Raw genomic sequence first — 27,953 nt, forward strand, 5'->3', positions numbered from 1 at the left:
ATTGAGTTGGAACACCCAACTGTGTGCAAATTTCAACTGTCTAGCTGTTGTTGAGGAATTTGGAGACAGTCCGTCTACACTATTCCATCCACTTTGTCCAGTGATGCCCATCATGCTACCACCACCATGCTGGTACAGCTGATGCAGTCTTCTTAAATTTGAAAGTTTCACCGTTTTACTCCTCCAAAGATACCTCTTGTCATTGTGGCCAATTACCTAGATATTTGTTCTTCTCCTGAAGGCATTTGGCTTGTTCATGTGGGGAGCTGAAAAGCAAAAAGGTGTTGATTTTGGAGGAGTCTTGGTCAGCACCAACTCAGTCAGTAGTGATGTAAAAGTCACTTTAGTCTGGACAATGACAATGGCATTCGAGATGTTTTCTGTTCATGGCAAGCTCGAGCCTTGGTGGCTCCTGGGTTTTTCCTAACTAATTTTCTTAACTAATTTCAGCATGCTCCTAAGTACCATAAGTTATATCATTAGTTCTGCCATTTTTCTCAGTATCAATTTTTGTTGTTAAAAATTAAATGTACATCGGGCACAAGCAATCAAAATAACTTATTCATTAAAAATTGTCAGTATTACTGAAATATCTGTAGACTGTGCTGTTCTTCCATGATGAAGATCCACACTGCCACACAGGAGAAAATCACAAACCTAAAGTGGTTTTGGAGTGTATCGGGTGGATTGAAAACAGAGGGGAGATTAGCACTTTTTTCACAATTTTAAAATACTTTTAAATACAATTAGCACTCCTTTATCCCAGACTAGAAAAGATCAAGCACATGGAATTTTCCACCTCTGCCACAAATTCTGAGCATCCTACAATTAAATGTTGTTACTCTTGCTGAGTCATACAAATACCCAGGCATTTTTGTTCACAGTAGACTTTGATTCAGAGTTCATAAGGTTCATGAAAAGGTTTGATAACAGGTTGGAAAAACCTGCTATTCATTCCTTCTCTCAGGATTCTCTTTGTTTGTTTGTTTTTGAATTACTCATAAAGTTATGAAACAGTTCCAGAAAGATTAAAGAGGTGGGGATGGCCCTACTTTTAACTAATAAACCTTTGAAACTGAGCCCATCTTGGGAGAAAACAAAAAAGGCATGACACAGCTCTCCTATTAATAATCAACTTGAAATATAATATTTAATGTTCTTAAGAAAATAACAGAAAGCCTATTGGCATCCAGTTAAATGCAATTTATTTATAGTGTGGTTTTCAGCGGTGGTGGAAATATGCTGTGTCAAGAAAGCCCCTGTGATAATGTCTTCAAACCACATTAAGTTCTTCTTTCATTTAAGTTTAAACTCATTAAAACTGGTTTCATATACCACGCACCTTTAAATGTCAACAACTTCAAACTGCCCTTGAATTGAGAGACACGTATGTGAGAATGCTGTTTGTAGATTACAGCTCAGCATTCAATACCATCGTTCCCTCGAAGCTGGACAGGAAACTGCAGGATCTAGGACTGAGCAGCTCCCTCTGCAGCTGGATCCTTAGCTTCCTGTCTGACAGACGCCAAGTGGTCAGACTGGGCAGCATCACCTCATCCCCCATCACACTGAACACTGGTGCTCCACAGGGGTGTGTACTGAGCCCTCTCCTATACTCACTCTACACCTACGACTGCACAGCCACTAACAACTCCAACATCATTGTGAAGTTTGCGGACGACACTACAGTGGTGGGTCTTATCACCAATGGTGATGAGACGGCTTACAGGGAGGAGGTCAGCACCCTGACCCACTGGTGTCAAGACAACCATCTCACCCTCAACGTCGCAAAGACAAAGGAGTTGATAGTGGACTTCCGGAGGTGCAGAGAAGTACACACCCCCATCACCATCAACGGCGCTGCTGTGGAGAGAGTGAGCAGCTTCCGGTTCCTTGGTGTACATCTGGCTGAGGATCTTACGTGGTCAGTACACACAAACAAAACAGTGAAGAAGGCGCAGCAGCGCCTCTTCTTTCTCAGGAGACTGAAAAGATTCGGCATGAGCCCCCGCATCCTCAGGACCTTCTATCACTGTGCCATTGAGAGCATCCTCACTGGATGCATCACCACCTGGTATGGCAACAGCACCGCCTACAACTGCAAAGCTCTCCAGCGAGTAGTGCGGTGCTCTGAACGGATAATTGGAGGTGAGCTTCCCTCCCTCCAAGACATCTACAGGAAGCGGTGCCTGAGGAAAGCGGGGAGGATCATCAAGGACTCCAGTCACCCCAGCCATAAACTGTTCAGACTACTTCCATCAGGAAGGAGGTTCTGCAGCATCCGGTCCCGTACCAGCAGACTGAGAGACAGCTTCTTCCATCAGGCCATCAGACTGCTGAACACGTCATAGACACCTCAGCTTCACTACTGGAACTTTAACATTATGCACTCCATACTGTACAGTAACACCACTGTTTTGCACATGTCTCAACTCTGTATATTTTATATATTTTATTTATTGTTTACTCTATTTAATTTGTAAAATATGTGTACACACACACACACACACACACACACACACACACGTAGAAAAATATTTAGTATACACATCCAGAAATGCATATACTATTATATATTGTACATATATTTATTAGTTTCAGATGTAGCCATTCTTGTATTTTGCTTGTTTACATTATTGTATTTTGCACAACTCTGTTGCTTGTGAAGCTCGCACACAAGAATTTCACTCACATGTGCTGTACCAATGTACCTGCACATGTGATGTGACAATAAAAGTGATTTGATTTGATTTTGGAGATTTAGCCCCCACGTATAGGCTTAATCATCTCATTTTTTTATCATTCTTTCAACTGCATTTATTAACACATTGTTTACTCTGTTCCGCATTTCTTTGTCTGTTGTTTGTGTTTTTGTGACTCATTTTTGTTCTCAGGTCTTTCCTGACAAAGACATTAATCTCACTGATTAAAAAAAACATAGGATCAACGTAGGGATTTTGAAAGTACTCTAAAGGTTAATAAGTAAGAAATAACTTGTAAAAGCAAAGTATTCCCTCCGATAAAAATGTTTGTGTATAACAAAGTATATATATGTGGCAAAAAACAACAACAAAGAGACAGGTTCTCAACTCACACCATAGCTGCCAGCAAGACCAGAGGGAAAACAGCTGGTTTACTTGGGAGGGCTGGTCGTAACTGGATTTACTGCTTTTTTTACACAATTAGCCAGAATTTACTGGTTAAGCACAAAAAACATAGTATTCAGCTAAATTTTATTATATAGGAGCAGTTCACAACAACAATCATCTGAAGGTTTTGCTGGAGTAATTTTCCACATTTACCTTTTGTTTGTTCAGGTCTAGCAAAAAAAAAAAAAGCCCAAACCGACAAGAATTTAACCGCCACCGTGTCACCATGTGAATGTATTTTCATATGATTGCAATTATGTGGGTCAAACCTTAGAGGGATTTCCCTACTTGGGAGTGACCTTCACAGGCTGTAATGAGAAAAGAAGACATGCCCTCTTTGGGTGACGATACATTTAAAAAGGCAGAGTGGTAAAAAGAAAGACCCTTGGGGTGTTTAAATGCTAAACAGGCAAAAACAACCCTCCACGCTCCTCATCTTTTGATCTGCCACCTTTTTAAATGGAAAACAGGTCCAATTAATTCAGCATAATATAACCTAAGTCTGCCACCCAAAGACAGATTTAAAGGTTGCTGCTGTAACAGTCAAGTAGCCCCCAGTCAATTCACTATGACAGTTTTTCAGTTTTCTTTATTTATTCGTTCATTTTAAAAGATACAAAGGCCAAACACAAGGTCCTCTTAGAAACACAAGACTGGAATAATAATTTTTTTTTTTTTTTTTTAAAAAGCTTCAAAACCAGCCAAAATTCAGAGGTCAACAGTCAGTAACTCATAATACATAAAACACATCAATATCATCAGTTTCTTTTTGATCAATCAGGAAAAAAAAGCCAGAACAGGGGAACAAGATATCTATAACTTCAATGCTGATGACTATCTAGAAAAAATGTCACCAGTAAAGTGGAAACTTAAACTGAGCAACTATTAACCAATAAAACGCATGCAGACGTGGATAAGAGGGCTGCCTGCTGCCTGGAATCATCTGCGCCGATAATAAATACTGTACAGTGTTTGACACCGACATCTATCCGCGACCTCTCAGTGGCACTGCTGTCCCCTCATGCATTTTTTAGGGATCCTGAATTAATATTTATTGTCATCAAACCTAACACAGTATAATATTGCACAAGCCCATAATTCATAATTCATGGGGTGGAAAGGTTTAGAATACTGTGACAGGGTGGCAGAAAGCTGATGATATGGAGGCTTGTGTCATGTCCAGTGGAAGCGTTAAAATCAGCTTTAATTTGGTATCTTATCAGCAGGGCTGCAGCTTTGAACTGGAGGCATAATGCTGGACCCAAAGTAAATGATCTGCTGCAAACATTAGTGTCTACCAATCCAGGCAGATCCCAGTACAAACGTACTGCGTATATGAATGTTAAACCCAAACCCCTTCCCCCCTACACACGCACACACACCACTTTCAAAACTCAGTTTAATCCAACAGACACTGAACTGCAAACTTGATTTCTCTGCTGATTTCTCTGCTGCTTACCTCTACACATAACAGCAAAATCTATGTTTGTTCTTCAATGCACAGCACAGTTTTTTTTTGGTTTTTAATACTTTCAAAACACGAACATAAAAGTGCCATAAAAAAGTGAAACTGTGTGAACACGACTAGAAGCAGGGCCGAGTGAGTGAGTGAAAGAGGAGTGTTCAGTAGCATTTGCTGTACATTTGGAGCAGATCTACCTTGACCTGAGACATCCGTTTAGTTTTAGGCTTGCATCTGGTAATACATATATTTACAGATTTAATACTGTTATTTCAGTAAAACATAAGTTGAGTAGGGGGTCCAGATCTGAGACTTTTATAACCAGAACATAAATGTGACTTTATAAAAGTAAAATATATCTGCTATAGCTAATAACACATGAAAGACTGCAATAACTGTAAAAAAACAAAAAACATTTTCTGAATGATCTTAAATGTTTTGAAAAATTTTATCCCCTCTAATGACTGCAGCATGTGTTTGAACGATTTGCAAATAAAGAAAAAAGTGTTGTTTTTGTCTTTCATATATTAATTACCTCTTAATTATCTTAAACCTGTTGTCTTTTGTTTAAAATATCTGATCCCGGGTGTCTCCTCAGGTATTTTAGATCACAAGCGAAGTGACTCTATAGGTTTGTAATGATGGAGACTTAAACACATTTGATTCCTCTTTCTGTTCTGTGTGTCAGCACCAGTGCACCATATACTAGATTTTTATAAATACAACAACAACCTGAGGATGTGCTGGCAAAAAAATATGTGTGGATTGCATCTTTATTTGAAGCATCCAGGTCAAGAATTTACTCTTGTACAAAAAAGGAACACTATTCTGTTAGTGGCTGCTATACTAAAGCTTGGAACTAGATATTAAATAGATATTAAACATCTTAAAGCAGCCCTGAAAAGGAACAAAAGGTAACAAACTAAGAATTTAACTCTTTAAACCACTGGTGAGAAAGACTAGTACTACTCGAAGACTGACCTTGAGATTTTCAGTCTCACATTTTTTTTTTTTGCCAAGCAAAATAAAATATTACAAGCTTTTAGTTTGTTGTGAGTAAATTTGGTCGTTTTTTCAAATAAAAATACATTTAAAAAAATCTGGTTATTTGCTAATATGTTAATCATATATTAATTATTAGATATTATGTTCAGATTAAGTTTTGTCCATAACTCTCAGTGTAACTTCAAAAAATAATAATTATTCTGTGTTTCTTCAGGGGAGCTCAAGGGTTCATTTAAAGGACATGTGCAAGCTGTTTTAATGGAGCGTATATACATCACCAGCTGTGGGTCTCGGAGGTTCCATGTTCCACAAAGAACAGATTTAAGATCAGAGTCCAGGTAGCACCAACTGGTACAGCAGCAGTCGTGTTACCCCTGACCTCAAACACGGGGATTAGGGACACAATAATTTTATTTATATTTTGCCAATAGATTGGATCATATCTGTCCATAGATCTGCTTCCTGAAAAGATCCCAGATTTGGTTCAGGTGGAAAAGATGAATGATCAGTTCAGGAAACAAAAACAGAGGGCACACGTGGACTTCTGGTAACACTGGTTAGGGGCAACAACTCCCACCTCCGGCCAGCCAGGGTTTAGGTCGTGGTGTGCTACTCTGGTGTTTGCTGCCCTCTAGGGCTGAGAGCAAGGCAGTGCAGGTGTGGCTCAACAGGGAGAAAGAAAGGAGGGAATTAAGAGGGAAGGGAGGAAAGCAAAGAGAGGGGAAGGAGGTAGAGAAGAGGAGGGGGGGGGGGGGGCAACGCTACTCGTCACAGCCCAGAAGCTCCATTCGCAGGGTGATGTGGTCATGCCACTCCCACGGCAGGATGCGGACGTATTGGGCGTAGAACGGCGGCTCAAAGATGTTCTTTTTGTGAACGTTGTTGTCGCTGTTGCCTGGGAAAATCTGAAGAGAAGAAAGTGATTAATTAACACAACAGTTTCACATATTGTTGCAACAGTAAAACGCCCTTAATTTACTGTGTAAAGTTATTAAGATCCATTAAGATATTTTAGTTGCAAAAGTAAAAAGGAACATGGGATCTAAAACCATTGTCAACATAAAACACAAAATTCAAAATGAGATCATAAAGTCATAAATGTTTTATTGATTAAATCAGAGCCACGCCTCAGTGTGACCTAATCTGGCCGTATACTGCCTGCATCTGCAGATCAATTGATTTTTCGGCTGTAATGGAAATGAATACACACAGAAGACTAATCAGTCCCAGTGACAGCATAACTGGCTCCAGACGCAGACAAGTACATCAAATACAGATTTCGTTGTTATTCAGTTTTTTGCTTTATTTAATTATTTACCGATTACAAAAAACACACGGTTAAAGTAAGAGCTGTTTGGGTACCATGACTGGAAGGTACACAAGATTAGGCAGATGGTTTTAATGTTGTGGCCAGTCTAGGTGTGTGAAGTTTTACTCAGTAATTAGAAGAACATTTAAATTCATTTTGTTCCCCTGTGCTGTTGGACCGACCTTGTCTGTCTTTGTGGTCTCGTCCTTAACTATGGTCCACAACTGTCCATCATCACTGTGGGCGACTTTGAAGGCTGTGACAAACTGGACAGAGCCAAAGTCTTTGGCTCCCTGTGTGATGATTCCTGTGATCCTCTTGGTAGACTGAAGGTCAACCTGAGGTCATAGACAAAAAAAAAAAAAAAGAACCTTTACATGAGTAGAATGCATTAAATAAAAACCAGTGTGCAACTCTGGCCAGTCTTCTCCCACCTGTATCCACTCAGATCGGTTGTTGGTAGCAGCAGTCCAGGCGTTGGTCTTGCCCTGTTTGTCCAGCCGGGCGTAGTGAGGGTGCCAGGTGAAGGCCTCAATGCCCCAGGTGCGGAAGGTGCTGGAGGCTGTAATCTGGCGATCAGACACCAATCTGGACTTCATGCCCATTGGCTCTGAACAACCTGAAGCGTTTGAATACACTGTGGAGGTGAGACCAGGCAGAGAAGAAGAGACAAAGGAAAGAGAGAAAAGAGGAATGGAAAGAAAGAGAAAGAAAGAGAAAGAAAGAAAGAAAGAAAGAAAGCATGATAGACAGAGGACGGACAGGAAGCAGCCCAAGGCCAGCCAGTGATGCAAAGCGACAGACAAATGAGCAAGGACAAAATGTGGGTGTTTCTCAACTCTTTGTTGCGGCTGGCTGGAATAATTTATATTTCATAATGTACTGTCCTAACCCTTAGACCAACTACATTTCTTCTACAAGACAGTCTTGCTATTTAGCTGCCATTTTAGGCTAACAACATTGGGCTTTTGTCTAAATGAATGTTTTAATTTCATGGGGACATAAAATCATATACTTGGAGTGCCTGGCTCAGCTCACCAGAGCACTGCCATGTTTGTTCACACCAAGGATAAAGCAAGCTAAAAAAAACGCCACTACATACACTTGCCTTCATCTTCATTATGAATACTATTAGTTATGCCCACCAACCCGCAGTTTAAAATTACATGAGCTTCAACTCTGAGCATGCAACAAGATGAATGGCTTATTAGTTTTTTGGTTTTGCTGGGCCCAAAGATTTCTACTTTTCTTTGTTCAATAACGTCTCTGCTCTTACCCAATCACACCTGAGGCTGACAAACACCCACTGGATGAGGAGAACATTAGGTTTTACAGTGACTGGAGGTCCACAGTATTCTTACTTTATGTAATTTTACATGTGCAGAATAAAGACCTTAAAAAAAGAAAAATGCGTGGAGCTCAGTGTAATATTTAAAGGCTGTAACAGACTTTTAATGAGTGATGGGTTAGTGGAACAGCTGAGCATGCATGTTAAATGAACAGGGGTCAAAGCTGCATGAAAAATATTTAGCACAAGCAGCTGAATATTAAAACAGCATCTTTACAGTTGAGCTGATTCACTCAACAGCGTTGAAGCAAGTCAGTGAATGTAAAACAAACAGTGCTAGATTAGGTAATGAGCATTTTGCATTAAAGTGAATGTGAAAGTATTAGTATGTTGTAAAGTGATTAAACCAAAAACACATGCTGGTCGGGATCTCGTGTTACACAACTGTGGAATCATGCAGAAACTGAAGTTCAGTGGAAGAAGAACACACACTGATAAGAGACAACAAAGAGAAACAGATGTCTGACAGTGTGACGAGGCCAGCAAGACTGAAGGAACTACATGATAATGATAAAAGGAAAAGAAAGATGAATATGCTTCTGCTGAAATACAGAAGACTTCAAAGAACCACATATTACATCAGCCTCCTGGGGTGACAACATTGGGACGATGAATATGATGAGTCTTTTACCAATTAGCATCCAATATGTTGTGGTATATATAATCATATGGTTTTAATAAATTCTTTAGGGAACATCTTAAACTCAGACAGCACAGCTGGCAAACAGTATTACCCTGCGCATGACATCGTTTGATCATGATTAACCGCTCAATGCAAAACTGAAATAATTAGTGACAAAACATAGGAGATAAATGCCAGCAGAAAAAAGGCTGTTGGATTTCCCTTCCTGAAAACTTCCTCCCACATTAAGCCTGCATGTTAAAAAGCTTCTTTCAGTCACTAACAAACCTCAATAAACTGAGAACCTAACATGTGTGCGCGGCATGTGTACAGCAGATGTTTTCTTTGTGAATTTACCGTTGAGTTCACAGCCCACCAGCTCCATGCGCAGAGTGCAAGCCTTACGACACACAACGGGAATGATGCGGATGTACTGGGCAATGATCGGGGGGTCAAAAATGTTAGTCTTGGTGCCGTCATTGTCCATGTTCCCCACAAAAATCTAGGAGAGAGGTGGGAGCAAGCAAACTGTGTCAACTCCACCATCAGGTGAGTGTTAGCAACCATTGTTAGTAGCTTTGTGACCTATCTTGAATAAACTTCTGCTTTCAAGCTGATGCAGTCAAAAGTGTGGCATTATAGTAACCGTAGAGTATTACCAGATTTATCTGTGTGATGTGTGATATATTATTTATTTATTTGTATTTATTTTATCACTGTGGAATCTGTCTTGTTTGGAACAGTTACTGCAATTCTAACATAAAGCAATGGAAACCAGACTTTTCAACTAGAATACTGTGTGTTTTATTCTTCTGTTGCCTTACATAGTCTTTTCTCTGTCCATCTGTTCTGTACATGGTGTATGTCCTGCCGTCCAGGCTGGAGGCCACCTTGAAGGCCTTGATAAACTCAGCTGTGCCCATGCGACTGGCGCCCTGTGTCACAATTCCTGTGAAGCGCATCTTTCTTTGCATGTTGATCTGGAAATGTAAAAATGGATGATGGTAAGATGAGTCTCCCTTCCCTTTAAATCAAATAGTTTTCAAAATCTCAAAAACATAAGAGGTAAAATGAAGCAGTCCAAACAAAAAGCTCTGCATACTGTGAGAATATGTTAAAAGTTTATGATTGAAATGCATTTGTTTTAAATCTCGATGATTCCAGACCCTAATTTCTCACCAGCCTTTATTTATTATTGTCAGTCTACATGGTCAGTTTTCTAACTGCCTGCGTTACACTCATAATCTACTGTATAACTATTCTCACTTGTATCCATGGGTTCTTGTCATGTGCAGCAGCACTCCAGGCATTAACCAGTCCCTTGTTGTGGAGGCGGGCAAGCTCAGAGCCCCAGCGCTGCAGGCCCAGTAGGCTGTAGCGGACTGATGAGGCTGAGATCTGTGACTCGGCAATGCCCCCTCCCTCCATGCCGAGAAGAGAAATACAGCCTGAAGAAAGAGCCTGGAGTTAGGTTAAAGTTTATTTCCATTTCATTTCTGTTTCTGAGATATGGAGCTGAATAAACATTATGTCACAATGCAGTCTTCACGTTCTTCACGTGGTGCGAAGCCTATGAGATAGTTTTACTTTTACTACGCCTCACTCCCCAGTATCATACCAGTCTTGGGGTCTGATATGTCAGCAGTGCTGCTGCCCTGCGTGGCTACCTGCTGATTCAACTCCTTCACAACCCCTGCATCCACCTGTACTAGTAATCAACCTAATTTATATAGGTGACATGTCTGTGTTGGTAATGTAATTGGCAGCTAGAGGCTCTATAGAAGATTTTCTGCTGTTGCTTTTTAATTCTTCACTTATAACCAAAATTGTGTTTTCTTTGACAACAAAACTGAAATTAGTTTATTATTTATTTATTAAGTCCAAGTGAATGTCTGTATCAAATCAGTACCAACAACACATTTCTCAAGTATCATATTCAGAAGAATTGGCTCAAGGGATGAAGAACTCCCCCCAAAATTCTGCATCTGACGGTCACCAATGGAGAGGCATGTAAAAAGTCAGTATCTGGTCTCACACACGTGATGTGTATGCATAACTTTTACTAGCCTGAACCATAAAATCATTAGGGATGCAGAGCACTGAATCAGCCTAATTGAACAAAGCATTGATTTTGCATTTTGAACAGACCATCTTTATGTTGAGCATTGATCATCATAAAACCCCAGCAGCTTGGCCACCATCCCCTATCCTCTTTAGTGTCGTGCACTTCCTTTAATCACAGTGCTTCTGTTACATTAGCAATATTAAAGCTAAGAAGATATGGAGTTTTTTTTATTGCCATCTAAAAAATGTCTTTGTTTTTTAGCTATTTATCCCTCAAAGCATTTTGTCATACCAAGTGCTTGTCTGACACTTACGAAGTTGGCAGTGTTTTCCTACATAAGGGGAAGGGCAGTGGCATTTGAAATCTCCATCCAGGTCTCTGCAGGTACCGCCATTCTCACATGGCTGTCCAGCGCAGTCATTTACATCTACAGGGAGATAAATCACAGTCAGTGTTGTTACAGGACAGGTCAACTATAGGTAAGTTTAAAAGCAGATTATGGTTAGAAGTGTGAGTGAGCTGCATATCATGCTTGAGAAACAGAGTTCAATATTCAATCATCTGATTTACAGTAAGGTCACCTCATGCTGTGCCAGCAGAACTGGAGCTGTAGAGAGGTTAGTGAGACGAGCTTAGTCCTTAGTCAGAAAATGCAAACTTGACAGATATATTTGACATCAAAGAGACTACTGCACATGAGATCATGTGTTTTAGGTGTAGATTATAAAACAAATCTCCCAGAAGTAAATGTGTCATTATAGGAAATCTCTGACTCCATTTCTGGATGCTCAAAGTAGAATAGATGATCTTCTGGAGAATCATTTCAGTGCCTTGAATGTGTTCATTTTGCTGTAATTCTTTGCATCACCTCTTGATGGTACCCTTACAAACATTATGTGTCCCACTTAAAAACTGTAGCACAGAGAGGGGGACAAATCAGCAGAATGAAAATGGGACTAAACTCCTTTTCATCTCACCCACCACAACTGTCAGTGTGACTAAACCGGCACTGAAGGCACTCTATATTGACCACATTCAGGACCAAGGCACAAACGATGCTGGTTGTACAGATGACTGCACACAAAAAGCAGAATTTCAGACCAAATCTCTAAAGCTTTAATCCTGAGTGCTTGTTATTACACAGGGAAATGCACGCAAACAACTCAGCACATTGATGTAATGTTTCTAACCAACAAACACGCACACACAGCAGCATCTTCCTGCCCACATGCCTTCTCTATAAATAGCTCTGTGTCCAAACATTCATTTTCAAACGTCACAGGAGGAATATAGTCATTTTGAAATGTGCATCCGCAAACTCTGGATAATGAGGTCCACAGCTGTGACACTTCTAGCTCGGGGAGCTCATGCTACATCACATAAAACTGACTATTTTAGCAGCTGAATATTTTAAACGCATGTTGCAAATAGCCTCTTAGATCACTTTGTTGTTGTGAAAAAAAAAATGTTAGCAGCTACCTCTGTCTATATCCAGGCATGCTGGTATTTCCTGTATCAGAGCACTTTTACATTTTACTATAACAATTTATTACAGCATAATTGTTTTTATTATTATTATTATCATTGTTTTATTTTTATTTTTTTTACATGCACTGGATCGTTACAACGTTCAAAACTACAGAAACAGAAAAAAGGAAAATGAAATAAAATGTGTAGGATGAATGTAGCACATGGTGTATGAATACTTGCACTTTGCTAATTAATGGGTAGAAACAGTCAAAAGTTAAAGGTCAATCTTCCATTTTTATTTACTTTAAAACTTATTTAAAATCAGACAGCTGTTTTCTGGGGCGAGAGGCTTTGTGGGGACAAACTGAGTTCTTGTCACAAATAAGTGAGATGATCTGTGAGGTTTCAAAGAAAACAAACCAGACAACATTAGTAAGACAAACTCTTGTCAAGTTCTGAGGAGCGTCAGCTGGTGGCCCTCCTCCTGTAAGAGGATTGAGGACCAGGAGGACCACACAGCCTTGTCAGATCCAGGCGCTAATCCATTTATCCATCTATCTGATAAAAGGGGGAGGAAAGAAGAGAGGGAGAAAACAGGCAAGGGAAATGTTGCAAAATGTATGACCTGCACAACTAAAAGAAAAACAATACTGACTGTTCTGTGTGTAGTAGCATCCCAGTATCAGCTAACTGTTTGTACATATAGATTTTAGTGGGACGAGTGCGTGGTAGCTAAACAGGCCAGCTCTCTATGGCTGGGATCCAACAAACCCTATCACGTTTAAGGGAAACGGCACACTACCACAATATTTAGAGTGTCAATATCTGTCTCAGCATGAAGCGAAAACCAATAGAGATCTCACGTGGCTTGTTTGAAATCTGACCCTGATCGAAGCACAGCCAAGGTCCGCTGGCAGCGCATGTGGTGATCACCAAAGCTGTCTGCATCCTGGATCTGTGCTGCAGCAGGGTGGGATGAGGTGCCAGCTTGCATCTGACAGTCCAAACCTGCTTTGGAGTTACTCTTTTAAAAGTGTTGTGTTCTCCATACCTCACAGTGTGAGACTAGACCTTACAAGGTTCTCAAAGTGAGCTCTGAAACTAAATGATTGATGTGACTTTACAACAAAACAGAAACCCTTCTCCACAAAGACAAAGAGTAGCAACACACCAAGGACGTTACTTAAGAACCTTCTGAAACTTATTTATATGAAACTGCTAAACTCAGTATAAATGCTAGCAACGTTCGACCTTATGATTTTTATGAAATTTAGCACAACTATTAAACAGGACCAAAGTCATTTATTCAAACTAAAGCCAACATGAAGTGACAAGATTACATATTTTAATCACTTCTCATACTGTTGCCATGGTACAGTAACCAAGATGTACTCTTAACCCCAGTGGCATTATTAAATTAAAAAAAGGCTGAAATGTGTTATTTTCTGTGTGCTGTGAACTGGACAGACTGTTATAGCACAGCCTATAACAGTCTGTCCCACCATAACACCAAAGCTTCTATAGTGAAACATTTTACTATCTATATTACTGCATCTCCACACTCTTGTATGATGTATTCATTATTCATGACTTCATGTCCTTGTGGCTTAAAAGAAAAAAGAAAAGAGAAGGGGAAGTTTGATGGATTTCAAGGTTCCCTGCAAAACCCTTCTAAAGTTAGAAGTAATCTAAAGTTAAACACCACATTATATTTACATATTTACACAAATGTGGTTGGTGTACTTTCTTGGGGATCTTGGGCAAAGCCACTCGACTCACTACAATTTCAAATAAAAACACAGCAGGCTCCTCTAATCTATCATAACTTCATGGGTGAATGCCATAAGTCTAGTTTTTTTTAAAGCCAACTCGCTTAATAAAATTTTAAGTATTACTCAAATATGTATACTTATTTAGTGGACGGAGAATGTTTTACTTTTGACAAGGAAATTCCTTTTAGTTTAAAAATTACTTAATGTCAAGAACTAATATAAAAAAAATACATAATTTTACTTCACTTCATCCATCCATCCAAGCTGTAATGTCTTTATTTTCATGGAAGCAACCTCTATGGTTAATTGTGACTACCCACCTTTACTAGTCTGTTTTTTACCTGTGAGGCTTCAGCCTCTTATCAAAACACCTGACAGCTGTGTCGTGATTCTTAAGATCATGTAGTGATTCCACATAAGCTGCTTTGAGTTCCTATTAGGTCAACAGGGTTTCTTAAATGCAGACTGTAGAGAACCAAAAAATATATGCCAGGCACAACAGAGTTCACGACGGCACAAACACACATGAAACACACACCCTGTATTCCACAGGGGGCATGTGTCCCAGACTGTCCGCACCACCACATCCTGGGAGGAGTTGAAAACTCTCCCAAAACAAATGAGAGATCAGAACACTCATAGACACACCCTTTTCTGGCCTCCGCACTGATTTCCAAGAAGTCGGAATAACTGTTCAGAAATGTGGGATTTAAAGACTGTAAGAAGAAAAAGACTCTTTCCCGTACTGTTTGCATTAATCTGCTTCGGTCTGAAGTGAAAAGCATTCAACATCCTTCTCTCTCTCTCTCTCTGCATCTCTATACACCCCCCCCCCACCACCACCACACACACACACACACACACACACACACACACACACACACACACAAATTCTGTACAACCCATAAAGGCTTTTAGGCCAATTTGATAGGACAATCAGAACTGCTGCAGTCAGACCTGAGTAGTGAGTGTGACATTGTAAGGAGGGCACAGACTTAATTCACTGTTCCGCCTCCATGTTCGCTTTTTCACCCGGCAACAGAAGCAGCGCTGACGTTGCTAGCACTCAGCATGGACCGCCACTTTCTGTTGGCTAGACTGGCACGAGGGATAAACCATGTGTGCGTGTGTGTGTAAGTGTATGCTAAACAGTCTGTACATGAGATCATGAGCTGCGTGCGGCTGTTCATGTGGGATATGCAGCCCACACGTGATTAAGCTGTTTTCCAGTAGATTTCTTGTTCCTTTGATGTGTTTCTCAAAAGAATTTTAGGCTGCGAATCTTGAAGTGGAGTTGAATGGTGCCATTTTGTACCCCCCCATTCCCCGATCAGCCAATCTTCCACTTCTTTTCTGTTTCTATTTATAGTATTTTTTTTCCATGCAGTAGTTTGTGTGAGAACATCATCTCCTACATCTGGCTTCCAGTTTGCTGACACCTGCTTGTCAGGCTTTGAGCTTGACTGCTTTCTGATTAGCACCATCACTCCAATCACAGACTCCCATGCATTACCAATCCTATACAGCCTCACATTTCTGAATATTTTATTTTTCTGAAGTTCTGGCCTCATATTTCTGTCTGAATGTGCAAGTGTGAAGTGAATGTGAGAATGTTGGCTAAATGTTTAACTACACTACATCCCTGGGTTCACCACAGTCACCGGTTTTCTTCTTCCAGACTCCTTCTGCTTCACACAAACCATAGGAGCTGGCTGCCATGGTAGTTACTTCTTGCCCACACACACAGACATATTTTAGAGCACTTAAACTGTCAAACAAGTCATCAGAAGCTGTAAAATGAGGGGGACCTTTATGACCCAGCAGTCCTCAGGGGGGCTCTCAAACAGACATGGTCAAATAAATTCCACTCCTCATTATCCCTGAGGCATCATCTAATTAGTGTAAATGCCTGCCCCATGGAGGGCTCATACTCTGGCAGCTTAGCTAACATTAACTGCCAAATGACTTGTGAATGTATAGATTTTGATGAGCTGTGATTTGTGGTTTTTGAGGGGAAAAGAAAACAGAAACAGATTCCTTGGCTATGGTTTCTTAAATGAAAAAAAGAATGTCTTGAACCTAAATACACTCTGGGGACTGTAAATTAAAATAGATGAGAACTTGGAAGCAACCTAATTGACTCAGCGGGAATGATGCACAGCTTCAATGATATCTGAGCAAATGTTTTAGTATAACAAGACCCATCCCATCAGGGTGGCTGAACTGATTAAAAGTTGGTGGATCTAATGCTAAAATGATATCACTGCTGTTTTTGTGGTTGGCCTTGATTCATAAAGGACTATTTGTGCTGAGTTAGAGATAATGCTGAACTCAGCGGTTCCTTGTCTATAAGTGTGTCTGTGAATGTAGCCAAATTCCTCAGCCTCCACATGCAGCCAGAGCGAACAGAGAGAAGTTGGATCCAAGAAGGAAAAGAGATAAAAGTGCAGCAAACACTCCTGTTTTCACTGTTACCTTTCTTTGAATTTAAATCTGCACCTTGGACACCTAGGACAGAAAAGCACACAGGTTCACACAAAAATACACTTTGAAGGTCTGACTTGCAAATGAGCTCTTTGAGCACGTGTGGTAACTGTCACTCTGCTGCCTTCTCCTGCAAACAGTAACCATCTGTCTCTGTGTGCAGGGGTGGAGGCAGCTGCAGGAGCGCAGCACGTTCCCATCCTTGTTTCGACTCTTTCAGGCTGACCCTGTTTAAAGCAACCTGGTCTGAGTGACGTCTGAAAAAGGATGACAACTGTCGGTCTGGTGGCCAGTACTCACAGCAGCTGTCTCCATGTTAGTGTATCACATTACACTGATCAATGTGGACGTCATTACATGTGCCAGTTAATGGCATGGCAAAGTATGTACTGCTGGTAAAAAACAAACAAACAAACAAACACACACACAATAGTAGCACAGTGGCAACACTGAGACTTAGGTCTGCTTATTACAATTTTCTCCACAAGTAAGCATCAGTAGAAGTCAAAAAAACTGTTCCAACACCCATTGTTTTTCAATTTTCATTCATAGTTGGCCTTCATTAAGTAGAGTTATTACACTACAGCAGCTCTACAAGGCCCACAAAAAGCCTGCCAGTATTTTATATTTGCAACCTACAACAGTCAAGAGGGAGCACAAACTTACTGTTCTGGCAGTGAACTCCATCAAAGCCTGGCTGGCATTTGCAGACATACTCGCTGAAGACATCACCTCGGCGGGAGTGGCTTGTCACCTCACAGATGGCATCATTCTTACATGGATTGGGGTTGCAAGGTCCTTTGGGTATTGAAAAAAGAGCCAAGTTTAACAGAGTTTAAGCAGTGTTCTATGTAATTTTTTTATGAAAGGGGTTTAACCTTGATTTAACAAAATTAAACTTGGGCTTCTGAAGTGGGGTATGCCAGAAAATGTTTAAGGAAAAACTAAGCAGTAAACTGTGAATCAGTCATCCTGCAGAGGCATAACATACCAGACTCAGTCTCATTGCAGGTTTCTCCAGAGAAGCCATCAGGACAGATGCAGATGAATGGAGACCCTGCCCCGGTCACACAGGTCCCACCATTAGTGCACACGTTCACCTCACAGAAATCACCTGCATACAGAGTGGAACGGTGGCAAGTTGAGTACTACATTTAAAATAAACTACTCTGCACAAGAACTGATAAAAAAGTACTGTTCTTCTAGTGGGGAAATTGAATTTGATTTTTTTTAATGAAGCCAGCGGTGGTTTATTTGCTTCATTTCACATTTATAAATGCTTGACAGTTTACTTTTTCCCCTCAGCAAACATCTGATATCTCCAGGAGAATATTTCAGGACAGAAAATATGCTCACATACAGTAGGCAGGTTTAGCATTGGCTTTATGCGTCTTTACAATGAAGAAGCTATCCCTTTTTCACAAAGGAGTAGCTCCATATGTTAACATATTTTTAATAACAGATGCCTTCCTGACACAACCCCAATTGGATTTTTTGGTCTCGTCTTCCTTACAACAGGGATCCTTCACTGTTAGGTGTATGTGCAAACCACCACACTATGGAGCCACTATACATGTTTTTACTAATATTAAATTTTTGCTCATTTTTTAGCATTACAACTATAGTCTGAAGCCATTCAGTAAGAGTGTAACAACAATTAAACAACTAAAATGATGTTGTTCTGTTATCATATTTCCATTCTATTCCCATATTGTGTTTCTGAAGAGTAAACACCATGCTGCAGGCTGGAAGTGAGGGTTTTAAAAAGCTGAGTAAGCCATCACTACACTGTAAACACCACACAAACACTGGATGCTTCTACCAGAGTGTAACTGCCGCCAAGCCTGGACCTGACAATCTGGCTGCTCTCTGGGCATGAGGGAAATCATGTCAGTTAGTGTTCGGCGGAGGGGGAAAAAAGAAACAGAGGGTTTGTTGCGGTGTTTTAAGAGCATCATGACTGAATCAGGTCTGATTCACTCGCAGAGTTTTAGTCCAACAAAAAAGGGATGCCTCTAATTCAAACTATGTGTTACGTCTATTTGAGAATTACACCAGTGAAAAAAGTACAGTGAATTAACAATGAGCAAATGGGTATTTTACTTCCTGCATGCTCTATCAAAGCGCTTTTTCCTCCTCCTAAAGCAAACTTAGCGAGAAAGCATCTCACACAGCCATCAGCCCTTTATAGGGTTTAAATAACAAACCACATGTAATGACAATTTTCTGCAAATTGATACATAGTATTTTGGAAATCAACTTTAAAAATTACAACTCTATATAGCTATTTTGACACTTTGAATAATACAGAGGAAGTCAATGATTTAGCGTCTTATAACACCCAAGAAGACAGAGATGCCTTTTTAAGCAAACACTTTATCATCATTTAGATAATTGTTAAGGAAACTGAGGTTGGACCCCTTGGGACAAACTAGTGGTTTAATCACCACAGAGTCTGCCATACAGGCTAAGAAAGGAGTTCTGACCCTGTGTTTTGGTGGAGGAAATAAATATTTTTCCCCGCCTTCTAATATAAAGTTAAAGAACTGCATTTTAGCTATGCTGAGGGTATAATTATCATAGGCCACAGGGCCATAGCTAAAAATGGTATTTTGGAGAGACTAAATTTAATGCGCAAGGCCGCATGCTTCTAATGTGATCACACACATCCTTAGTTGTTCTTAAAAACAAAAACAAAACAAAACACAGAGTAACTTATTCAGTGCAAACTCTAGCCAACGTCGGAAGCACTACTCTTCAACGTGCACAAATGAATATTGTGTAGTCTGAGTATTGCATAGTCACTTATGACAATATGGACCTCATTTGTTATTACCAGCAAACAGCACTGAGGGAATTGCAAGAATCAGATCCATTTTACAAACATCCTGTTTGACTGTTTATCCATGAAGTGCCCAGCCCACGAATATCCCGGGTTATCTGTGCTGCATCCAGTGTCACGGCCCTCGAGTGCTTTCACATCTCGTGGGATTCTTAGGAAACAGGCCTGCCTGGCAGCACTAACAAATCCTTATCAAACAAAGTTGCTGCCTGTTTATCTTTGGGAAGGAACACATCCTCCCTTCCTCTGGAAACCCAACAGATAAAAATGAATAACAAAATATGTTTACAAAAAATCAAATAAAGTTTGCAACAATCGGCATTTTATCTGTCTGTTTGTGGTATGACTTGACTTATTCAGCTGAAAATCTGCCTGGGTGTATTGAGGAAATGAAATTAATGACGCATCAAGTTAATGTGGTCCGCAAAGAGGCAGTGACCCAACCTGAAAAAATCCCTACAATGACACCGTTGTCAGTAAAAGTCACTTTACTGATGAGTGAAATGAGTGAAACTGTTGTTGTTCACACCTATTCATTTTAAGTATAATGAAATTGAAGAGTCACAAAGCAAACAAGTCATGGCTCTGAACTTAACCAGTTATAGAACATATTGTTATATGCTGTGCAAATGCAACCACATGAACCCCAAGCTCTGTTATACTCTTCCAAGATACTTAAATCTTAAAAATATGTTTAAGTAAATGTTTTCTATACTACAAGAGTACAGATATAGATGCATAATATTTGCTACAGTTATTAATGCAGTGAAAAAACAAAAAAGTACACCACTTCTACAAGTACCCAACATGGTGCCCCACTAAATCTAAACCACAGTGACAGATCAGGAAGGTATGTGGAGTGATGTTTGGCTGGAAAACCCATTTCCACAGGGCATTGTTTCTCTCACTTTTTATGAGTCACTGTCTGTGCCTTTCCCATGATGCCCCAGCCCTAGATTGAGGTCCAAACAGGGAGCTGGCTTTGGTATGAGCGTCTGTGATAAGTGTTGGGGGGGGGGACCAACAGATATTTCCCACAGAAGGAGAAACCTTTACAGTTAACCAGCAATCTCAGTCAATCCTCTGTACCCTCTGATCACAATACAATTCAGATGGATAGACTGGAAAGAAAATGAGCACTTAACAAGGATGTGCAGGCTCCACAACAAGGGACTTTTTGGACTTACTGCATTTAATGTGCACCTTGAATGAGGAAGAAGACAGAGGAGTCATTTGAGGACATTAGGAATGTGGTGGACAAACTGAGGACACTTAATGAGTCCTCAGTTTGTCCACCACATTCCTAATGTCCTCAAATGACTCCTCTGTCTTCTTGAGGTAACATAAAACTCTGGCCTCCGCACTGATGTCCGATCCATTTGTATTCCAAACTTAATCATTTGTGGGGACTGCACAGAGCATGCCATTTGCTGTGCACAAAATACACATAGCCAAGGGCAAAAAGTTTCTTTCATCCGAATTACCCCTGAGTTATCAAAGGAGACTTGGAGAAAAAAAAAAACAGTGGTGCACAAAACGTAATACACTTAGACAGGTTAAAAAGACATTAATTAAGGAATTACCTTATTAAATGTATTCAAAACAGGAGCTATCTGCAGCCATATGGAAGTAACTTGACTGTGGTCTGAGGGGTGATTAGTCTCATAAGCTGTATGTTAAGTGCAAAGAATGAGCGAGATCTGTCAGAGGTCAGGGGTTTGGAAGTCAATAATCTCAAAGGCAATGTCTCCATACTGTTGATATGCATGGTGAGAACAAAAAAACAGAACAGAAAAAAGAAGCGGACATGAGAAGTTGTTTTAGTGCAGGACAGAATGCAGCAAGGCACTGATACCAGTGTGTTACTGACGATATAACAACCTCATTTCTGGACCCAGGCATCTCCTCGACTGTGTGAGGCTCACAGAATTTCAACATGATGCTGTCAATGTTTCACTGTGGATATCATGCTAATACCAAACCATGCAGCAACATATTAACATGAGATCATGTCATGGATCTCAGACGTTCTCTGTGGGGTTTTTTGTTTTGTTTTTTGTGTTCTTGCCATATGCCATAAGCACTCGTCCACTGTGGACCCTCAACATGTAGTTCTATTGAGAACCCTCCAAATGTTACTAGTATTTCGTTTTCTGGCTTTGTTTACATGCAAAGTTATATAAGTGCTGTACTTTAAAAAAAAAACAAAAAAAAAAACTTAACCTTTACATCAAAAACAGGCTCACCTTCAAATATCATACAAATCTACAAAAAACAGATTTAAATACAATCATCTTTACACGTTAACTAACTGGTTCATTTACCGTTAACGTCTCATGCCACTAAACCTAGCAAGCCTTGGTTTAGTTTACTATAACACCTAGGAGAACAGCTACGCTGATTGTTCTAATGGAGCTAAAAGAATTCAGACCATTTTTTAAACTTTCAATGGCGTCTCAGTGCTCATTTTCTATTGGGAATTGGAGGACCATTTGGACTCAGAAATGGCTAATGGTGTTGGTCTTAACAACTGGACTGAAAAGGTCCTGGGGTTTGAAAACAGCAAACATGCTGTACGCTGCTCTGATGTCCACACACTGGCATGCCAGGTCATACAGGCTGGCAGGCGAGTGTGGGAACTCAGTGTACCAGAAGGAGAAAAGCTTACATCATGTCCAAACACACACACACACACACACACACACACACACACACACACACACACACACACACGTCCAACTCTTGTTAAAACAGTTAAGGATGTGCTGAACTATAATAAAAATTCCTGTAGTAATGAGTGCTCAAGGAGCAAGCAGGGAAAACCTAAACACACAGGAAGTGGATGTGTTATGGCTGCCCAAAGAAGGTCCTGTGATAACCCAAGCCTTTTCAATATTAAGAATCAGCGGGACTCCAGCTGCAGGTGAGGTTTCTGTAATCTGCATTTGCTATTCTAGAGCACAGCCATCTGCTACTGCTCCCAAGAAAACAACAACGAAGGCCAGCCGCTAAAAATACACACTCAAACACACAGGCACACACGAGTCATGCACCATCAACAAAACAACACGCTTGTCTGTAGCTGACTACAGCTGAAATAGAGATAATAACTCCATAGTAACAACAGTCTTAACTGGATTACTCATTGGAGATGTAACCTTTGTGGCAATACCGTCAATAATTTGGCGTTCTTTTCTCCGACCATATGAATACAAAAAGTTTGTGTAAACAACTCCTGATCTTGGATGCAAATCCCATCAATTTTCTACTTGGCTCCAGTGCTGAATGCACAAAAGACAGCGTGTAAAATATTCAGCATGGCAGATTGGAAAGTGGGGCGACAGACACTAATAACGTGTCCCGAATTAGATGATATTCCATATTGTTATGAAACATTGATTAAGGAAGCTATTCAAAATTCATATGGAATTTAAAAAAAAAAAAAAAGAAAGAAAGAAAGAAAGAGCCTGTCCTGTCCCCAAGGGATTTGGTGGGAAAAGGAATAATAAAGTCGTCACATGCTGAAGCAGACAGCCGCCCAAGGGGAAGACCCAGAACGCGCAGATGGTTAGACGGAGCTTTGATATGAATGAAGATTTCCGTCACACATTCACACACACATGGAGATGAATAAACTCCAAACTCCAAAAGCAAAAAAAAAAAAAAAAAAGGATATAGAATATATAAAATCTGACAGATGTTGTCCTCCAAAGCTCTGTGTTGGACCAATGCACAGCCATGCCAGTCCCCTAAGACAAAGGATGTGTATAAAACACGGATGTAGATTGTGAAAAGTGAACCAAACTGAACTGTCTTAAATCTGTACTTTTTCATGGCCATCAAGGGAGAAACTGATGAGTTTTCATAAATATTCCCAGTCCTATAGAAGTCTATGGGAAACACTTTCCTGGTGAGTTTATATTAAAAAGCAAAAAAAAAAGAAAGAAAATAGTCCATCTATCCATCCAGTAAATTTAGTTATGCTCATTCTAAAAGCCAAAAAGTTTATCCAGGGTATGCTCACTGGGTAACAACTTTTCAATCACAAGTTGTTAGCCAATAACAACAACAACAACTAACTACTAAGTAAGTAGAACCTTTTTAGCAGAGTCAGACCAAAATATATGAAAAGGTAATAAATCCAATGTGCACTGTTATGAAAAGCTGTTTCTTTTATATTACTATTATTATTTCAACACAACAATGCAGAAAAAGTGAGAATGGGCTGGAAAAAGATACTTGGGTAAAAGTAGTAATGATGCAATCAGAAAGTGTGTAAAGAAGTCCAGAAGGTCAATATACAATAAAAGATATTCCATGGGTTATATGTTCTTTAATACAAAATAAGATGTTAATAAATATTAATAGCAGAAAAATATTGAAAAATTAAATATACATATATACATATACATATATATATATATATATATATAAAAACAATCCTAACTAAATTATTCCGGAAAATCTCTTCGTGATTTTTTTCTGCAACTTCGAAGAAGGAACATCATCACTTTAACAGGAAATTAAACTCCTTGTTGAGATCAGATATCTCACATTTAGTAAGACCAATATCTACCTGATCTATTAGCAATTATCTCAGACTCACAAGAAAATTTGTAAAAGGAAATTATTCATACACACCTGCCAACATGCACAAGTTATACACATACACACACAGTGCCCTGACTATATTTAGCCCTGGTTCCGTCAGCTATCCTAAGTGGTCTTGTCATGAGAAAAAGATTGCCTCAGCTCTGACAGAACTCAATTTACCACTTGTCTTCCATCAGCAGCTAATGAAGAAGACAACCAAAGCACAACCTGCTGAAATGAACCTAATCAGGTCAAACACAGAGTGGGAAAAATCCACTCAGCTCTTATTATGGCCTCTAAACATTTTGCATGACACAGCAGCAACAAGTCCCCCCCCCCCCTTCATTGCTGTCTGTAGCAGAGATTTGAGCAAGCGCTGGTGTGGGTGGAAGTTCGCTGGCACGCTAGGATCTGGAAAATTGACTTCACATTGTGGTTGGGTTAACTACACCTTTTCTCCGCAGCTGTCCTGTCTGTCAGTCTTGAGGACTAAGAGAACACGGAGATGTGCACTTCACTTCATTCATTTCGGTTTTAGCAACAGACGTAGAAATGTTCATGAAACATTTGTGCAATACTGCACCTGGGATAAGTAAGAGGAGTTGTTTATTATCCATTAATTTCACTATCCTTCAAGTCAGAAAAAATATGGTTCTCTTAACTACCAAACAGAACATATCTTCAATTATGTCTTGCTTTTTCCACAGCATGTGTTTCCACACAATTGATGAGCGAAAGCACTAAATCTACAAAACAATAAAATAAAACTCACTAAGAAGCACTTAAGCACAATGTGTAGTTCGGATGTTATATTATAAGCAAAGCATAATGCATAAAGTATCTATTATAGGATTCATGTTGGCTCGTCACCAAACACAAGCACCATAGACACAGCCAAGGCACACTCTGTTTCTTCTGGCTCAAAACAGCTATTTGAGGGGAGACTTACACAGAACAGCTAGTTCAGTCCACCTTCAGTAAAGCGAATGAGTCTTTGCTACTTTGACAGGAAACAAAAGTGTAATTTCCTGATATTTCTAACTATCTTACAAAGAAAAGCATGGTTTATGCATTAGTAAACTGCAATTTAAAAAGTACAATGCTGGTGATTTACCTCTGGCTCTGAACAAAATCTCTGGTGGGTGTCAAAAGGCAGGAAAAACTCTTGACACAGAAGCATTAGGCAGATAGTGAAACCATGACAAGTACAACAGTCATGCTATACTGTGAAAAAAAGTAGCCACTTCTACGCTTCTATTTTCAAATCAATCTAACTCTGTTCTTTATTAGTTTATTTTTATGCTTTCCAACATATTTTCAAATACATCTGTAAAGAAGAAGAAACTGCTTTGACCTCTGATACTGAGTTTCAATCCGTCAGGAGGACTAAGCCAGTGGCTCACTGACAGCTGAATAGACTATAAATCAAAATGTTTAATCTGGAAAGCAATGTACTATTACACAACAGTAATCCAAGTTATGAATTTCCCTTTTTTTTTCAATATGCAAATGGTGGAAAATGATCCTTTTTTTCTTCCTTTTTTCACATTTGGAAAATACACCATCATACCAAGGAAAACACATGTGACTCCTTTTCCATTTGTGTGTGAGCAGAAATGGAGGCAGTGGAAGTCAGGCCATTTCAGCTTTTGTCCATCGGCCTAAATGTGTTTGATGCGTGGAAAAGCAAACAAAGACAAGCGCCAATGGCATAAGGTTAACACTGGATAAGTATAATAGCCACCGTAAGTGTGTGTATGCTTCTCTTTTTAATAAAAAAAAAAAAGGGGGGGGGGGGGGGGGTTGTCAATGCGCACATGAATGCCTCCAAGCGTTGGCTCTGTAAACCATACAAAACCTGGAACACATTTAGATCTCATCAGCTACAGACAGTTAGTTGTTTTTATGTGATTACCCTTACAACTGCAATCCTCCCGTTTCACAACCAGCCAGTGTCCCACTCACCACATTCCCACACGTCCTGTCCACTTATTCAAGGATTGCTTGAACTTGCACCTACAAATGCCCACAGCTCCATTATTCTGGCGATGAAGTGAAGGCACCACTTGTGCCGGGGTGTGATTAGCGCGCGCACACACGCACAAAAAGGGGGGAGATAGGGGAAAAAAACTCTGAGGTGTCAACAACTAATTTATACTGTGTAAAATCAGAAGTGACGAGAGGGGAAGCAAGCAACCAACTCAACTGAAACAGTCACGGTACTGGACGCTGTGGGCTGCGGTCTGAGCAGTAAGGACTGTTGACAGTAAAGACTGATAGTAATAGAACAAATGTTAAAACAGGGAGAGAGAGAGAGGTAACTTACCGTTTACCCCAAACACCAGACAAGCTGTAAAAAGTTGCAGCCAAAGGAAAAACCGCGTCTGTTCCTTCATACTTCTTGTTTTGTCAGCCGTGAAATAGCTGTAGTTTATTAGTTTGATGGACAACTGTACGGTTAGAGTGCAACGACAGTCTGGACGTTGTTGCTACGGCGGCTCGAGCTTGTTGTTCGGCTCTTACTCCCAGAGAGCAGGCGTGGAGAAGGAGCACGTGTACCTCGGCTCTCGGCCAATCGCAGCCTGGCATTTAATTGTGACCCCGCCCCCCGTTTAAAAAAGTCACTAAGAAAAGTAAATTGATCTGCTATGGAAACAAAAGAAGCTATTATAGCTAATGGGCTGCACTATGTCTAAATTTGATTTCATTCAATTTTTCAATACCCAAACCTTGAGGAGAAAATCATTGTTTACATTTTAGTAACATTTATGTATTACGAAGGTGAATAGGTCTGCCAGTCCTTGTAGTAAAATGCTTTTCTCTGAGTTTGAGGGACATCACAGCACCAGGAACCACGCATCTTTATTTTGACTTCAGATATCAAGCCAACAGCAGTAGTGAACTTCAAGAACCAACTTCTGATAGCATCACCTTTGGCCACCAAAAGGACGTCCTTAAACTCACACTCTTTCCTTGACAAACAGTTTGATTACATTTTCACATTGTATGAGAGTTACAGCTAACAGGGACAAAAACAGCAACGCGTACTGACAGAAAAGTTCAGGATATACTCAAGAACTCAACTCATTATTACTGCTGTTGGACAGAAGTAAGCTCACTGACCCTTTGACCCAAATTAGACTTCATCAAAACGTTTTACAGCCTCCTCCAGAGTAAATAAACATGGACACATATTGACAGCTAAGCTAAACAGCGGTGGCCAGAGTTGTTTACCCCACAGAGGCCACTGTAGCTACGATGATTCAATTCAATTCAATTCAATTCAATTTATACAGTGCCAAAAAGTCACACAAAGGTGCTGTGTATTTTAAGATAAAGACCCTACAAAAATACAGAGAAAACGAAGTGACTTCCTATGATTAAGCACTTGGTGACACTGGGAAGGAAAACCTTCCATTTAACAGGAAAAAAAAACCTCTGCCAGAAACCAGTTTGAGGGAGGAGCAACCATGGGTTGGGGGTGAGTGAGGTGAACTGGGAGGTGTAAGAAAACAGAATGTATTTTACTGTAATCTACAATCTGATGAACTCTAGTGGTAAGATTTTACTAACTTTAACAGTTCAATCAGCATGCATTAGCATCATTTGGTTGTTTTATGGCTAAAGTCAAATTTGCTGTATGTGAATTCATTATACATAAATAACAGCTTTATATGATTGCAACAGGATGGATAACAGATGGGAAAAGGAGCTATAATCATGTAAGGCCTAGACCACAGCATTAAAAAAAATCCATATGAGTTTTTGCTTTAATTGTAATGTATATATCATCTATATATGATATATGAATATGGTCTAAAATGTCAGATTT

The 27,953-nt window shown here is 39.9% G+C and overlaps 1 protein-coding gene across 5 annotated transcripts; it reads right to left on the minus strand.

Annotated features, from left to right (window-relative positions):
• Window positions 1–3,718: 3,718 nt before the first annotated feature.
• Window positions 3,719–26,636, minus strand: mfge8b (milk fat globule EGF and factor V/VIII domain containing b). 5 transcript variants are annotated; one of them, XM_040026371.1, is made up of 11 exons: window positions 26,448–26,633; window positions 17,678–17,800; window positions 17,353–17,484; window positions 16,678–16,710; window positions 11,274–11,387; window positions 10,162–10,343; window positions 9,720–9,875; window positions 9,253–9,397; window positions 7,360–7,544; window positions 7,108–7,263; window positions 3,719–6,521 (listed from the first exon to the last, which is right to left on the minus strand). In XM_040026371.1, the coding sequence occupies exons 1-11, from the start codon at window positions 26,515–26,517 to the stop codon at window positions 6,378–6,380; spliced, it is 1,440 nt and encodes a 479-aa protein (XP_039882305.1). In that variant the 5' UTR covers window positions 26,518–26,633; the 3' UTR covers window positions 3,719–6,377. The 5 variants fall into 5 exon arrangements, with proteins under 5 accessions (XP_039882305.1, XP_039882303.1, XP_039882306.1 ...); XM_040026369.1 differs by having other exon boundaries at window positions 7,360–7,562; XM_040026372.1 differs by lacking the exon at window positions 16,678–16,710 and having other exon boundaries at window positions 7,360–7,562.
• Window positions 26,637–27,953: the final 1,317 nt, after the last annotated feature.

Source organism: Simochromis diagramma, unplaced genomic scaffold (genome assembly GCF_900408965.1).
Source record: "Simochromis diagramma unplaced genomic scaffold, fSimDia1.1 OVJJ01000293.1, whole genome shotgun sequence".
In the NCBI taxonomy this organism is placed as follows: Eukaryota; Metazoa; Chordata; class Actinopteri; order Cichliformes; family Cichlidae; genus Simochromis; species Simochromis diagramma.